General features: G+C 40.5%; 2 protein-coding genes across 4 annotated transcripts in view; both read right to left on the bottom strand.

Moving 5' to 3' along the window:
- wipf1b (WAS/WASL interacting protein family, member 1b) overlaps positions 1-2,763 on the bottom strand; it is a 60,011-nt gene extending 57,248 nt beyond the window's left edge. For 2 of the 3 annotated variants that reach the window (XM_038299405.1, XM_038299408.1), the window contains exon 1: positions 2,617-2,763. The gene's annotated coding sequence lies outside the window, so the exon portion shown is untranslated. The remainder of the gene's footprint in view (positions 1-2,616) is intronic. The other variant, XM_038299406.1, reaches the window with a different exon arrangement.
- A 7,918-nt stretch (positions 2,764-10,681) lies between these two features.
- Positions 10,682-16,917, bottom strand: ciao2b (cytosolic iron-sulfur assembly component 2B). The gene is made up of 5 exons (XM_038299400.1): positions 16,686-16,917; positions 16,354-16,433; positions 12,520-12,645; positions 12,360-12,405; positions 10,682-11,029 (listed from the first exon to the last, which is right to left on the bottom strand). The coding sequence occupies exons 1-5, from the start codon at positions 16,810-16,812 to the stop codon at positions 10,929-10,931; spliced, it is 480 nt and encodes a 159-aa protein (XP_038155328.1). The 5' UTR covers positions 16,813-16,917; the 3' UTR covers positions 10,682-10,928.
- Between the last annotated feature and the right edge of the window lie 480 nt (positions 16,918-17,397).

Genomic DNA, 17,397 nt, shown 5'->3' with positions numbered 1-17,397 from the left:
GGATTTTCTGAAAGCGCGTTCACGAGTCTACGGAAACCGCGGCAGACCAAACCAGATGAAAGTGCGCATTCAGCGTCTGCTCTGCCGATAATGCAAGCGTAGAAGAAGAAATGTGCTGTTTACCTGTGCAAAGAAAGAAACAACGAAAGAAAAATGTCTGAGGACTTCAGTGTTGAGGAAGAGCATGAGTTCTTTGCCGAGCTGAATGCGCACTTTCGTCTGGTTTGGTCTGCCGCAGTTTCCGTAGCGTCGTGAACGCGCTTTTAGGAAATCCTATACACTACTGTTTATGCTCTAAAAACATTCTAAATGACTTCGTTTCGAGTAAATTATAGACGCTACCCACTCAGGACATTTGGAATACATTGGACGAGCAGTATGGAGGAATATTGACACGTTTTTTGTGGACTTTTATGGACCTTTCTGCCTCAGGCGCCATAGACCTCCATTATTTGAATGTCAGCAGACAGCAAGAAGCCTCCCAGATCTCCAGATGCATTTGAGATATCAAAAAAGTACTCCAGAGTGTTGGTCAGCATGGGGGTGAGTAGAAAATGAAGGCTAATCATGTTTTGGGTGTACTATTCCTTTAAGAAGGTAAAGAGAGATGCAGATTGTGCACAGCTCTATGCAAGTGAGTTGAAGTAGGAACTTTTCTACACAACAGTAAGCTACTGACACAATAAACTTAAATGAAAGGAATGAAAGACCCGATTAAATTGTCTAGAGGCTCATAATTAATAAAAAGGACATTTTTCAAAGTTTAATTTCTTGGTTGCATTTTATTTATTTTTTTCAAATTTCCATTTCTTTCGTTTGACAACAATGGAGCTACATTCACTCTATATATGTTTGGCATGCAAACAACACTGCAAATTATTAAAAAAACACACTGTGTCCAATGCTGTTTGCAGCCCCATGGTATTCTTATTCTTCAGCTGATCTGCAAGCCGATAGATGGGAAAAGGGGAAGAAACAAGAAAAAAACAACATCGAAGCGTCCTGGGAACCAACCGTTCAATGCTGGAGATCAGAAATATGTACATTTGCTGCTGGATGCCGGAGCCTCAACCAATCAGGAAAGCTGTTCTAGGAGTGTTTGGGAGGGAGACCAACATGTCACATCTGCTTATGAAAAATAAATATTCAACTCCTAAGTTTTAAAAACTAGCGAGAGAATAGATTATGATGTACCATCAAAGCAGAGTGAGCTCTGATCATTATTACTCCTCTAAAACATTTGTGTTCTATGAACCATGGCAAAAAAAATTATTGATAACGAAATTAATTAAAGATGTTAAAACTTGTCGCCAAAAATATCTGATTTATGTTCTGGTACTTGCAATTTTTAACACAAACCTTAAAAACACTTTATATTAACTTGAAACCACTATAAACAGCAGCAGGAAATCCCTGAAAGAATTGCCGCTTTAGTCAGCTTTCACTGCGGATTCCCAGCGCTGCTGACCTCCCGCGGGTACGCTGCCGGTCTGGCACCCTGAACAAGAACTGAATATTTTAGTGGGATCAAAATCCTGATGAACTTTTAGCACCGATTATGTTCTGAGATGGACTTTGTCACTTAAAAACATGTTTAAACCATTTTTCCAACTTATCAAAGTAAATAAAGCAAAGCTGACCTCTCGGCTTGCCTGAAGAGATAGACAACCAGATGCATCACATTTCGTCAAATTTCAGCATCGAAGCATTTCTGACGGCCAGATTGCATTTGGTGTGAAAGCATCTTAACTTTTTAATTATTATTAAAACAAAACTCTTAAACTAACATGAAATAGTTCTAATGGATCAATCAGTTACAATTCCTGTACCAGAGCAGATTATCAAAATAACTTGACATTCACTATAGGGGCCATAACGGTGACCAAGGCCAAGTTTATGGGGCCGTGGCCCCTGATGGCCCCCATCTAGAACCACACAAGACTACAAATTGCATTGAAATGAAAATCATAGTATTTTATTTTCGTTTTTTGAATTCTGTAAGGCTTTGGGGGAGCAATGAAGACCAGTTTCAGTAACTCTTGGAGAACATGTGATCAGAGTTAACTCACAGTTCAAAGCAAACAGCTCTATAAACTCCATGTTTCCAGAACATTAAGTGCTCACAGGATGAGCCAAGACATTTAGTGTGAGAAGCTGAGAACAAACTCTAAGACAAATCAAGTAGACGAAGAAATACATTTTTAAAGCACTCCTTTGTAATGTGTTCAAGAATCGTGTTTAATTTTTGTTGCATGTTTCAGAAGAACCCGCCGTCCTGTCTGATTCAAAACACATGCTTTAAAAAAGAAAAAAAGATGAAGATTTGATAGGAAATAAACCCCTCCGAGAGAGATTATATATGAGAAAAAGCAAAAAAACACACAAATAAAACATATTTTGTCGAACCGACAACAGATAGGAGACATAAAGTGTGGGAAATAAACAAACCACCGCTGCTGGAATGACTCCCAGCTGCTTTCAAGAAGTTGACAACTTGTGCGTCTTGCTGGGGCCACATCGGCCACATCGTTTCCGCTTCGCCGCGGTTATTTTCCACCAACGCTCCCGCTCACAGCCGTTCATAAAAAGGAGCAGATAAGGTTTGTTTTGGCTTACCTGATAAAGACTGGATCGGCTAATAATCCTCCATGGACCGTCAGTATCCTGCGGTGGAGATGAGAAGCAGAGCGCAGCCAATCCTGAAGTCTGCAGAGGAGAAGCGGCAGCAGGCGGGCCCCTCAGCCAGAGCCCTGCATACACTGGGTTCTGCAGGCGGGCAACTCAGCCAGAGCCCTGCATCCCCTGGGTTCTGCAGGCGGGCAACTAAGCCAGAGCCCTGCAAACACTGGGTTCTGCAGGCGGGCCCCTCAGCCAGAGCCCTGCATACACTGGGTTCTGCAGGCGGGCAACTCAGCCAGAGCCCTGCGTACACTGGGTTCTGCAGGCGGGCAACTCAGCCAGAGCCCTGCATACACTAGGTTCTGCAGGCGGGCAACTCAGCCAGAGCTCTGCATACACTGGGTTCTGCACAGGGCCCCTCATCCAGAGCCCTGCATACACTGGGTTCTGCAGGCGGGCAACTCAGCCAGAGCCCTGCATACACTAGGTTCTGCAGGCGGGCAACTCAGCCAGAGCCCTGCATACACTGGGTTCTGCAGGCGGGCAACTCAGCCAGAGCCCTGCATACACTAGGTTCTGCAGGCGGGCAACTCAGCCAGAGCCCTGCATACACTGGGTTCTGCAGGCGGGCAACTCAGCCAGAGCCCTGCATACACTAGGTTCTGCAGGCGGGCAACTCAGCCAGAGCCCTGCATACACTAGGTTCTGCAGGCGGGCAACTCAGCCAGAGCTCTGCATACACTGGGTTCTGCACAGGGCCCCTCATCCAGAACCCTGCACACACTGGGTTCTGCAGGTGGGCAACTAAGCCAGAGCCCTGCATACACTGGGTTCTGCACAGGGCCCCTCATCCAGAACCCTGCACACACTGGGTTCTGCAGGTGGGCAACTAAGCCAGAGCCCTGCATACACTGGGTTCTGCAGGCGGGCAACTAAGCCAGAGCCCTGCATACACTGGGTTCTGCACAGGGCCCCTCATCCAGAACCCTGCACACACTGGGTTCTGCAGGTGGGCAACTAAGCCAGAGCCCTGCATACACTGGGGTCTGCAGGCGGGCAACTAAGCCAGAGCCCTGCATACACTGGGTTCTGCACAGGGCCCCTCAGCCAGAGCCCTGCATAAACCGGGTTCTGCAAAGGGCCCCTCATCCATAACCCTGCACACACTGGGTTCTGCAGGCAGGCCCCTCAGCCAGGGCCTTTCATACACTGGGTTGTGCACAGGGCCCCTCAGCCAGAGCCCTGCACACACTGGATTATGCATGGGGCCGGTCCAAACCTCAATAGGGTCCTAATCAGAATTAGATTTTGGAGCTCTCCCCGGAAAAAAAAATAAAATAAAATAGAAGCACAGTCAAACGTGGAGCAGATGCGAAACACAATACAAATACACATTATAGATTAACTGATCTATCTTCAAGCATCACACGACAACCATCACCAAGACTTCTATACAGCGGTTTTACTGGCTGTGGTTATAAACACGGACATGCCAGTGACTGCTGCTGTGTAACGTCCAGCAGGGTTGCCAGATGTCACTGACTCAAGTTTTCTGGCCCAAAAAATTTTCATAAACTACCTGAATATACAAAATCTTGTCCAGTTTGAACCAAAGTCTATTGATCTCTTAGTCCATAAATCTAAAGAAAAACATTTTTTACCCATAGATGGCCATCCTAAACTGCCAGCTTGGGAAACATCCCAACCTGGCAACAATGCACGTAAGACGGGAAACATTAGCCTTTAGATGCAAAACCCCATCAAGCACAGCAACATATTTTTGGAAAATATTCTGAAATAAATTCGCCAAATATAAGAGGAACATCCCTGTTTGGTTAAAAAAAAAAGCATTTTAGTTTTACTATAATTTAGTTTGTTGCAATGATTTTACAGTTTGGAGAAATAGAAAATGACACCATATGCCACCGTCACTAGGATGTGCATGACAAGGAAGGGCTATATATGCTGCATGCATCCTTTAGGTGGTTAACATTGAATCAGTTCTTAAGCTCCAAAATTATAGATGATTGCAGACAGTGCTGCAAACAGGAGGCCTCTTATTGGTCAAATCTACATCTGCTCTACTCTATGCGTATTTCCTGTTTGGTACTTTACGGGCTTGTTTTTGCTAGGACCCCAAATTTCCTCACCGCCTCGACCGTATCTAGACCCACAGCTAGTTCCTGATTGTCCCTCTTGTGTTGTGGTGCGGGATAACAGCGCAGACCTCCTTTCAATATTGAGCATAAATCAAAAATATCTGCAATAAGCTCACTGAAACACACTGCTGTGGGACGATAACCAGCCCTTCAAGTTCCAACTATTAACCTGTAGTGCAAGAACAACAAATTCATAAACTATTTTTAATAAGTTAGCTAAAAATAATACATAAAATCATACTGAAACAAGTTAAATCAAATAAACAGTGAAATATAAAGCATATTATTATCGCTGAGGTCTTTACACTGGTCATTCCGTGCTTTATTACAATCTGGCTCCAAGACCAATACCTTTATTTCATCTATAGGTGATTATTTCTAAATGGTAGGGGAGGGCATTTATCATATTTTTAATTTTACTAAGGGAATTATGATTTATCGTGTAAATGATAAATTATGATTAATTATATTTAAAATCCCCTCAAAAAATGGGTTAATTGTCAGACTTTTTAGTTTTCCTTTATTTTCCATTGGGGTATATTGACAAATTCTAATGATTAAACAAAGGGTAACTATGGATGTTTAGTGATATAAATCACATTTCTTTATGCAACTGGTGTCCTAAAAAAACCTACTCTAACTTGTATGTGTTTAAAGAGGAATAATTGTGATTGCTGTGGCATGCAGTCACATCCATACAGTTACCAAAGAAAGACTGCAAATAAGTTTTTATCTTTGCATTTATCACCACTTCCACAAAATATCATAAAAACATTTGAAGTCCATATTGCCTAACCCTACAATATTTTGATAGTTTAACAAAACAAAAAAGAAAATGTTCTTGCCGCCCGCTAGTTGCTCAAGGGTCCTTCACAGCCGCTTAGTTTGCTTCCGATTTGGCCCTGTTTGGATACATGGTGACCCTGACACACACCTCTGCTATTAAATTAATTTACTGAGCTAGGCCACAGGAAGTGGAGCTGCTACAGCACCCCCTATTGGCGAGAGGGAGATAAATAAATAAAAAAAATCTGTTAAGAATACTTTGCACAATTTATAAAGTTCTTATGAATGTCTTAGGAAATGATTTTGACTCTTTTTATTTACTATTACCAATCATTTGGAGGACTAATCAACACAAGTGCATGGAAGTTACGTTGTCATGGCAACGTCAAGCCTGCTAATGGCAGCAGGTCAGTTAATTTACTAGAAATTTTCATTTCTTTTTTAAAAACATGTTTTTTCATCACATCCATAGTTACCTGTTTGGTTCTAAGCAGTTTCCGGCAACTCTGTTGGTCCTGCCTTTGAAATCGTTTCAGTTATGTGCCAGACTACTGATGGGGGCCAAGACAAGCACTACATGGGGCCCTAACCCCTGTTGGCCCCCATCCAGAACCACAAAAACAGCAAACCTTTTGATATAGAAAAAAAGTCTAATCATTTTAGTGTATCTCTCATTATATCAGTTTTAGATCAATATAAATAGCTGTTTTTGTACATGGTAACACATCATTACTTATTTACTGAATCCCTCTAAAGTTTGCACATTTCTGATCTATTAGCATATGAATCCTTTTCCTTAAATCAAGCTGACTATGTTCATCCTCTGTCTTATGTTGTCTGTTTATAGTTTATATACTTTATGCTACAAAATGTAATCTTCTTTAACCAGGATAACTCTTTTCTCTATTATTGGTCAAGATGGTCATGCCTTTTAAGAGCCTGGGGGGAAAAAAACAAACAGCTATAATTAATCAGAGTATAATCGGAGTATAATTAGAAGATCCCACTTACTGCCTAAACTTACTTATTAACTTCTTAAATAAACACGTTCAGCTAGAATCTGAGGCATTTCAAGATCCCATTTCCGACTTCTGAGACAAAAACAGCATGACTGCCACCCTTGTGATCATGTGTGTTGCCTGAACTCTCTGTATTCATGGCTCTGGTTTTAGCCCATGCAGCTGTGCAGACTGGGTCTCCTATCCGGTCTGGAGCAGTGATGCAATGTTTCCAGATGTGGAACCAGAGAGGGAGGGGTGGGGGAGCAGCTGTGATAGCCTACTTTTAGAAACACTTTGTTATGTTACAATACAATGAGTTCGCCTTAATGTAGCAACATCAAACTATACTGAAAAATAACAATCTAAGGCTTTTTAATCCTCAAATACTTCACAGCTAAAATAGTTGGATCAAAACTTTTAACAAATTTGATTTTCAAACAGCAAATCCTATCTTCAATTATAAGGTTTCAGTGATTAATAACAGAGATATGAAAAATGAGTAGTGGACATGTGGTTTGGCATGACCACGCTCTAATCTTGTAGACTGAATATTCGTGTTTATGGCACTACCTAGTGGACAAATGGGAACATTACATGTTTATAAGACTTGGTCACAGCCAATCTCTGCAGCGCTAATTGGACAATCAGCAATCAGCCAATCAAATTGGAGCATTGGAGTATAGAAGGGATTTTTCTTTTTTCTTAAGTTGTTTGATTGGATTATGCTGTGTCAAAATCTCCTGATATGCTGTGATTTCTGTGTTTAAAAACAAACAAGTTTGCACTGATTCATTGCATAACTTTTAACCCAAGTATTTTTTTATATTTGGTTGATATTCGTCACTTGATTCACACCAAACTTCTTTAAAAACAGCGTGATTATCTTGCTTCAAAAGGGTCAGATCCGTCTTTGAATGAGTCAACTAACCTGAACTGCAACTTTAAGGCAGTCTGAGGCCAGAATCTGAGAAAAACATGGACAAGTTCAACATTTAGAGGGTGGAGACAATGGTTGTTTCATAATATTAATAGGAAAAAGACTGTAGATTTACAAAAAAAAGTTTTTGTAATACTGTTGTGCTGCATCCAAAACTGCTGCACCCTAAATGCACCAGGGAGCATTATCACAGATCCTTCCTTCCAGCAGCCGTTAGACTCTACAGGTGCTGGTCATAAAATTAGAATATCATGAAAAAGTAGATTGATTTCAGTAATTCCATTTAAAAAGTGAAACTTGTATATTATATTCATAGATTACATACAAACTCATATATTTCAGATGTTTATTTGGTTTAATTTTGATGATTACAAATGACAACAAATGAAAATCTCAAATTCATCATATCAGAAAATTAGAATATTACTGAAGACCAATAAAAACAAAGGATTTATAGAAATGTTGGCCAACTGAAAAGTATGAACATGAAAAGTATGAGCATGTACAGCACTCAGTATTTAGTTGGGCCTCCTTTGGCCTGTATTACTGCAGCAATGCGGCGTGGCATGGAGTCGATCAGTCTGTGGCACTGCTCAGGTGTTATGATAGCCCAGGTTGCTCTAATAGTGGCTTTTAGCTCTTCTGAATTGTTGGGTCTGGTGTATTGCATCTTCTTCTTCACAATACCCCATAGATTTTCTATGGGGTTAAGGTCAGGAGAGTTTGCTGGCCAATTAAGAACAGGGATACCATGGTCCTTCAACCAGGTACTGGTAGCTTTGGCACTGTGTGCAGGTGCCAAGTCCTGTTGGAAAATGAAATCTGCATCTCCAAAAAGTTGGTCAGCTGCAGGAAGCATGAAGTGCTCTAAAACTTCCTGGTATGTGGCTGCGTTGACCCTGGACCTCAGAAAACACAATGGACCAACACCAGCAGATGACATGGCACCCCAAACCATCACTGACTGTGGAAACTTTACACTGGACTTCAAGCAACGTGGATGAAGTGCCTCTCTTCTTTTCCTCCAGACTCTGGGACCTTGATTTCCAAAGGAAATGCAAAATTTACTTTCATCAGAGAACATGACTTTGGACCACTCACCAGCAGTCCAGTCCTGTTTCTCTTTAGCCCAGGCAAGACGCTTCTGACGCTGTCTGTGGTTCAAGAGTGGCTTGACACAAGGAATGCGACAGCAGAAACCCATGTCTTTCATACGTCTGTGTGTGGTGGTTCTTGAAGCACTCACTCCAGCTGCAGTCCACTCTTTGTGAATCTCCCCCACATTTTTGAATGGGTTTTGTTTCACAATCCTCTCCAGGGTGCGGTTATCTCTCTTGCTTGTACACTTTTTTCGACCACATCTTTTCCTTCCCTTCGCCTCTCTATTAATGTGCTTGGACACTGAGCTCTGTGAACAGCCAGCCTCTTTAGCGATGACCTTTTGTGTCTTGCCCTCCTTGTGCAATGTGTCGATGGTCGTCTTTTGGACAACTGTCAAGTCAGCAGTCTTCCCCATGATTGTGTAGCCTATAGAACTAGACTGAAAGACCATTTAAAGGCTTTTGCAGGTGGTTTGAGTTAATTAGCTGATTAGAGTGTGGCACCAGGGGCCATCAATTTTGAACCTTTTCACAATATTCTAATTTTCTGATATGATGAATTTGAGATTTTCATTTGTTGTCATTTGTAATAATCAAAATTAAACAAAATAAACATCTGAAATATATGAGTTTGTATGTAATGTATGAATATAATATACAAGTTTCACTTTTTAAATGGAATTACTGAAATCAATCTACTTTTTCATGATATTCTAATTTTATGTACAGCACCTGTATAAGTTGTTACATTCATGCTGATTTTTCACAGTTTCTATTTTAGTCAGTTCAATAACATGCTGCTGTCATTTTGTGCATCTCTGATGTTGCTGCTATTTTCAAATATCCTCTACTCTAAAACTGTCCATAGATGTATATTGGTTATTTATTCTCCAGATGCACTTTTTCTATTGTTAAAAGCACTTTACAGTACAGTATTTTTTTGTTTTTCTTTTAACCCTTCACTATTATGTTATTCTTTTACATTTTTCCTAAGATCCATATTTGTGTGACCATTTCACCTATAATTGCTTTGCTGCTGTAAATACAAGAATTTCCCCATTGTGGGACAATAAAGGGATTTTCTATTCTATTCTATTACACATCGTAAAGAGTTCACGTAATACTTTAACAGCGCAACAGACACATTGCAGACTGCGTCTATCCATTTCCATCACTAAGAGAACAACACTCGCCGTAAAGAGAAAACCAGCTAAGAACAAACATTGTATGCGTTCTATTGGAGATTGATCTGATCATCAGGTTTGCATAAAGTAGAGTTGTGCTTGAAAGTTTACATACCCTCACATTACAAACATGATAAATGCACTCTAGTAATTTAAATAACACAAAATTGAAACAATAAATAAATTAATAAATGACAATTTAGAAAAAAATTTAAATTGAAGAAACTTCCTCATGAACATTGAACCAACATACCTGTCAACAGGTGCAGAAGTTTGAACATTTCCTGAACATTACAGAAAACAGCTGATTTCAGTGATTCCATCATAGTTCAGTTTGTCATTTAGGCTTGTTTGCTGGTTATATTTATTAATATATGAATATGTAATATGTATAATTATATTCTAAATCAATATCCTGATCTCCATTTTTTATAATTGTTATTCATTATTTTTGATGATTTCAATTTATTTTACTGGCAGCTGATATTTTTCTGTCTTTAATGGAAGGATATTTAAACTTTCATTTCATATATAAGCCATAATAGTTTACACACGGACCGCCCGTTCTGTTGGATTATTTGCTGCACTGACATGTTTTTCAGTTTTCTTCCTTGTTCTATAAAGTTTGTAATTTCACCTGCCTACAAAATCAGTTTAAAGCGATAGAATCAAACTCAGTGTTTAATCTCTATAGTGCAGAGCCTTATGACTCTAATGGTGCTCATCGACCCTGCGGGCTAAACTGCATCTACTCCGACAGAGAAAAATGAAACGCTGGGCAGATGATGAAAAAATATTAATATTACCACTTAGACATCAGGCGGGCAACATTTGACCCCAATATGGCCAGTGAGGGCTTTCAACTCTTTTTTCTTTAATGAAAAACTAATAGAAACAGTTTTTCTCAATGATTTATTTAATTAAAAACAGAGAAATTATGCGTATTATACACAGGTAACAACAGCTGTACATCAAAACTATTTAAAAGAAGCTTTTTCTGCTTTAATGAGAGGTTTATATTTCTGCTTTTCTAATTTATTTGGATTTGAGTACCAGCAGCAGCTCCAGGTCGGGGATGATGTCATGGAGAAAGAAAGAAAATATCAAGCGGTCCTGGTTTCTAAAGCTAGATAACTGAGAGATTAGATGGTTCTGCTGGACAGGCATTGGTTGACCACCTCCAACAAAGACGAGTTCTCCAAAGCTGCCGCCACGCGCTCTTTGTCCCCCAGCTGTTTGTTCACTGCAGAAAAAAGCAGAGAATGGAAACTTTACATTTCTGGATTCTTCAAACCAAGTTTTACTTTTAAGAACTGCAAATTTAAGAAGTTTTTTTACATTCAATATTTTCACATATAGACTTCCATATAACATCCTGGTCACCAGAGGTCAAGTCAAAGTTGATCTGCTCAGTCTGCATATATTACTATGGGATGAGTATAAGGAAATAATGGCGCACATTTTTTTTTAATAAAAATTTGAAATTTTGGTTAAAACATTGTGTCTTTTTAAGTAAACCAGTTCAAGTTAAATTCAAGTCTTGAGTCGGTGTAAAAATCCAGGTCAAGTCACAAAACAGTGCAGTTTTCCAAGTCAATGTCAATGGAGCTCATAGAAACCTGATTATGAAAGGACATCTATACCACGTCTGAGAACCCTCTCTATATTTAACTCTCAGTGCATAAAATCTTTAGATTGGATTCTCTAATTATGTTTTTACCTCTGTCTCACCTCATAGGAGGAGAGACAGAGGGCACTGAGGTCATTGAGGACAACCTGGTCCCAACCAGGTTAACTTTAATTCATAGGGAAAACTGCTGTTCCAACCATTGCATTTCCGAATTCTCCCAAGTGGTGCACGACTTTACACGAGTGAATAAAGTGAATGTGATTGGGCGATTATCAAGAGGGCGGGATTGTTTTGGTGGAAGGTTTGCAAGCCAGTTTGATTGTGGCCGGTTTCTCAGAAGCATCTTGCTAACCAGTTAGCAACTTAATGCTAGTAGGTTCTCAATGGGAAATTCCATTGGTACCAAGTAGCGCTAAATTGGTGACTTAGAAACGACACTGTCAAGGAACGCTATGGACAGAGGAAACATGCAAGAGGAGGAGAGTTTTGTGTCGGAGGTCGTGGATGAGTCTCCTCCATCATCCATTTTTTATTTAGAGGAGGAAAGCGGGATGAAGATGTTGTGGAAGAGGACGCCAGGGCGGCAGAAGCTTGGTTTGGTGTAGAAGGCTTACAGCCGTACATGTTTGAGCCCTTGCCTCGCAACGCTGCCAGTTCTGTTAGCTCTACGCCTGCTGAAGACACAGACGTCCATCCCCGTGAACACTGGGACGGAACTCAATGGGAAAGAAAATTATTCTCATTTCTTATTTCAACCGTTGCGTATATTAGCTGCAACATATGAATCAAGATGCTATGTGAATGCAAAGGTGTTCAAGATCCAGCAGGTGTCAGTATAGAACAACACAGTGAACAAAGGCCTCCTCTACCATCACTGAAGTTGACCTCTTTAATATTCTAGGTAGATAGCCTCCTTTAATTCCAGAGCTCAGTGTGTTCCTACCTGCTTCCTCTGAGGCATGAGTTCCAGGAGTGATGTGAACGTCGATCTGATTGGTAGCAGAGTCAAAAGTCAGAATTAAACATACTGCAGTTTTTTAACAATAATTCATAGTATTTAATATATATATATAAAATATCTAAAGGCAGAAAAGCAAACTAACTTTGAACCTGTCAGGCAAGGAGCGCAGGAGCTTGACTTTGATTGACAGGCCAATGAGGGTGGCCATGCTGCAGTGCGGTATGGTGGGAGTGAACTCCACGCTCACCGTGCTCTCTGGATCATTGACCTGAAGAGGAACACACCAGAGGTCAGCTTGCATCCATGTAACCACAACCCGAGTCGCAGCGCAGGGCGCTTGGTCACCGCTGGGCTGAAAATAACGATTATTTTTCAAATCCATTAATCTGTCCATTATTTTTTCTGATTAATTGATTAACAATTGGATAACCAAAGGTTCCTTAAAGAAGACGTTTTAAACATTTAAATAGGTGAAACTAAATCTTTTCCACTTGAGGAGTTCTGAATAGAGCATGTAGACTGCTGAAAAAGTTTTTTTTTTTATCTTAAAAACAAAAATGTCTTTTACAATGTTGGTATAATTGCAGCACAAGGTGGGTAGCTCAGCTATAGGCATGTTTTAGAGTCTCAACATTCCAGTTAAGGATTAAGCGATCACTAAAATACTTGATGTTTATTTCAATAACCAATTAATCACAATTAATCCAATTAATTCCCCTCAAAAAGAAAATTAAAAACCATCCATTGGACTTTGTTTCCAAGTTTGAAGACGTTTCGCTTCCAATCCAGGAAGCTTTTTCAATTCAGAATATCAGAAATAGCGTTGAGCCCGATGTTTTATACAGCAACCCAATAAAGCTTTGTTTTTGTTTTGAAAACATGCAAATTGGAACAGACTAAAGGGTCATTTTGAATTGAAAAAGCTTCTGTGAACCTTCACCAATATAATCCAATTAATTGTTTCAGCCCTAGTTAGAGGTACTTTGTAGCACACTTTAATATCTCCATAGTCACGCTGAGGCACAATTTAGGACAAAAACTTAGTTGGTCTCAGGAAATGAGCTCTTTTCTTTCTTTTTTTTCCACGTTTTTTTTTTTTTTTATCAGATAAAACAAACAAATCAAGCAGATATTGGAGTTTAACAAAGCTTTATTTTAGCCAACGTTTATTCCGCGTAATCTAAAGTGTAAGATAATAAACTTTCACTATAGCTGTCTGGGTTTGACTAATCCACTTTGACCCGCAGTGAATCATGGCAAACAGAGGGATGTTGGATGTGTTAAGTGAGAATGTAGCTTCATTAAACTCAAATATCTGATCAGTTGGTCAAGATTTTCTTTTTCAATATTCTAGACCAGGGGTCAGCAATTAAAAATCAGCGGGGTCCGCATAAAGAAAATCATCATCCAGTAAAGGTCAGGAGACATTTTTAATTATAATCTGTAATTCAAACAGAATTTAACACTGAAATAAAATGAGGTTCTTATGCAGACATGTTATATATTGAATTTTTAAATAAAAAATATATAGAAAAAAAAGAACATTTGTCCAATTTAAAATCTAAAATGTTTTTTGAAGCAGAGAGCAACAATCGTTCAGTTTGGTTTATAGACAATTTCCTGATTCACATAATTTATAAAACACCTGAACTGAGCGTTTGTTTCTTTCTTCTGTCTTAATGAGAGCAGTGGGCTTTATGCTGCCCTGCAAGGCTTTAAACCTGGTTTGAATGGAGACAAAGCCATTCTAAAGCACATATCAAGGAGCTCATTTTGAGCCTGGATCCATATTTATTGTTGATTCTGTTCATGGTGGAGAATCCTGCTTCACAGCAGCAGGTTGAGCCAGACATCCTCTAAATGTTCAGGGTCATCTTTGAGCACCATTTCACTTTTCTTTCACCAGTTCACTGCAGTTCTTCCAGCAGTCTACAATTGCTTTCAGGTTTTGTCATCATCGTTTCCCATCGCCCGGCTTGCTACAGGTTTGGCTGCTGTGAGTAAAAGTAGCAGCAGCAGCAACCCAGACTGACAGCAGCTCATTGGATCATTTGGATCATGTGCAGCCTGGTGCCGGAGGGTTTTACCGTACAAACAGGAGAAGAGGTGCAAGTAAAGTTAGACACTGCTGTCAGACAACATGCGGTCATTTATAAATGTTTTAAATCAGGTTGGGTCCGGATTAGCCAGCGGGTGGGTCCTCTAATCCGTGACCTCTGATCTATGCGCTTCATCCATATTATCTTTCTTTTAGACCTCTTTGCTAATTAAGCTCACGCCAATTTATTTAGTTTCCTTCCACCTTGTTGAGAGCAGAGGATGTGAACGGAGTGCCAGCTCTGAAGGATGTTCGCTCCGCCGCTCAAAGTTGTGCCAGGCCACTCCGCTCAAAATCCACTCTGCGTTCACCTTCATTTTGCTGGCGCTCCGGCGAAATCTCTCCACGCTCTGACATTTTTACTTCATTTAATGATGCCAGGGCCCTGGGACACATGGCGTTTGATTTAGTTATGTGACCAATACATGTGGATTGTCTCAGTTAATTATCGCATACATTAAATCAAATAAATGTTATTTTACAAATTGTATAATCCAACATTTATAATTGAGGTTGTGAGCACATCGGAGCGAAGCGAAATCCTCGCTCTGGCCTTTAAATTGAAAACAGCTCTGCGCTCCACCATATCTGTTCCGCTCGCTCCACGCTCCGCTCACATGCCCTCGTTGAGAGGCGATGTTCATACCTCCTCTCAACTTGCACATCATCAACCTGACCCAGTGAGACGTTTCTCTGATCCACCTGCAGCCGCTAAATACCAATGCAGCATTGATGATGTGTTTTATTGGGTAGAAAAAACAAACACCTCTGACCATTGGCCAGTTTGAACTAACACAGTTGTCCTACAGGCACTTTCAGTAAAAATAACTTTCATAAATACCTAAACATAAATGTATTTTTTAAAATTCTTTGACGTCTGAAGGCAGCTTGTTGCTTTGGTTCACAGGCTTAACTTTCTGAAGGACTGGTGTGGACACGTCCCCACTAATAACCTCCGCTTTTTTTCCCCCTTTCCGCTCATTTCATTTAGCCAAAGGTAACAGAGTTGGGTTCAGTTATCTGTGTTCAGAGCGTTTTGAGTCAGTGTTTATTTTTCCTCTCTCCCGCTGCTCCCGTGTCCCGCCTCTTGGTGTTACATCATCAGATCTGTCGCTTTGAGACATCTGATTTGCGGTCGCATTTCACTTCGTACAAAGTAGCTACATGGCTGAAAGAAAGACACACAGCAGCACTCAGTGAACTAGCAGCTAATTTGGTGTTTAAGGAAAAGTTAGGATATGGGTTGGTTAAAAAAATTTGAGATCATTCCACCGAAAAATCCGTTCGTTAGACATACAGAGCTTTTTACGCTAAAAGTGGCAACAGATTGTACGTTTATACAAGTTAGTATTATAATGCAAGAAGCTTGAGAACACATAGTTTGCTCTTCTTTCTAGTTAAAAAAATCTGGGAGAGCTGTAGATTTAAAGGTGAAACAGATCCACTGGGATATGCAACATGCAATAAAATAAATCTCCAAGTTTACAAGAAAAATTATGCCATGTTATATTCAAAATGAAGCATTTGCATATTTTTCTGGATGGAACTGAAATTGTATTTCTAGGGATGCATGATATATCGATTTCAGCATCTGAATCGGCTGTAACTATAGGTCCATCAGCCACCATCTGAATCTTCCCACCAACTTTCAACAAAGTTACTCCTTTGCTTTGGTTTTACTCTGGCCTCTCAGAGTAAAAGGGACTGAAGACAAATGCACGCCGCACTTTTCAGATTTTTAGATAGAGAACATAAGAATTATAAACCATAGCTCTAATTCTCCTCCAAAGACACACTTATTCAGCACTCCTAGTCGCTCTGTTATACCACATGCCGTTAATTGACTAAAGATTGTGGATCAAACTTTCCAGAACCGACCTGAACCCGAACCTGCTCCACCACGTTCAGCTCCTCCAGAGACAGCGGATGTTCCGGGTCATTAATGGATCGGATCAGATGTGATCACAAGTTAAAGATCATCAAACAAAACATCTCAGTAATAACATTAATCAAGCAGGCAGCTGATGTCACGCATCACGGTAACAGAGCAGCTGTTCCCATCAATTTAAACCAATCTAAAGTTTTGGTTCTTTTAACATTTTCTATCAACGCTTTAATGGAAAGCAAAAATATCCATTTTAAGTTATTCAAATGGGTTAAAAGTATGTCCAAAGCAACCAAAAGTGTAGAAATGTGATGAAGAAGGATATCGAATATCTCGCGGTCGTCGATGGGGTCGTGAACGTCTCCATCCTCTTCGCTCGCCGTAGGCAGCCTCTCCCCGGACCGCTGGAAGATCACCGGATTAGCGTTCTCCAGCTGGACCCCAGCGGACATTTTCACGGTTTTATACCCTTATAAACAAGAAAGGGCTTTACTCAAACCACGGTGCTGCGCTGTGATGCTAGAAAAGGCAACCAGACGGCGCACTTCCGGGTTTAGGAAAAACAAAAGAGAGCGTCTTAAAGGAACAGTTCACTTAATTTACGATACCAAGACAGCCGTACGAAAACTTTTAGCTTTAAAGGTACACTATGCAACCGTAGTTGATTTTCCAGTGAGGCTCCCTCCAGAGGGCGAAAGTAAAAGTGCACTGTCGTAAATATGCACAGCTGTTCTCCGTCAAGCCAGGCGCGGTTGTTTTGAGCTTAGCAGCGAATGACTAACGCTGCGTTCACACTGGACGTAGCTGGCGCTACAGAAGCAGCGAGTTTACATGCAAAGTCAATGGTTGACGCGCGTCAAGGCGCAGCAAAAGGTCCCGCGGCGCGTTTTGAGCACCAGGCGCAGCACGTCTGAGCAGCTGAAGCAGCGCGTCGGGTGCGTTTAACGCAGGGAGAGAGACACAGCGCTGATGATCACTCCTCTTAAACAGTTTATTGACGCCTAAATTAACTTAAAATGCAGAAATCTGCCGGCAGA

Source organism: Cyprinodon tularosa, unplaced genomic scaffold (assembly GCF_016077235.1).
Source record: "Cyprinodon tularosa strain WSP-4 unplaced genomic scaffold, ASM1607723v1 ctg428, whole genome shotgun sequence".
Classification (NCBI taxonomy): Eukaryota; Metazoa; Chordata; class Actinopteri; order Cyprinodontiformes; family Cyprinodontidae; genus Cyprinodon; species Cyprinodon tularosa.
This window is presented reverse-complemented; position numbering and strand designations above follow the sequence as displayed.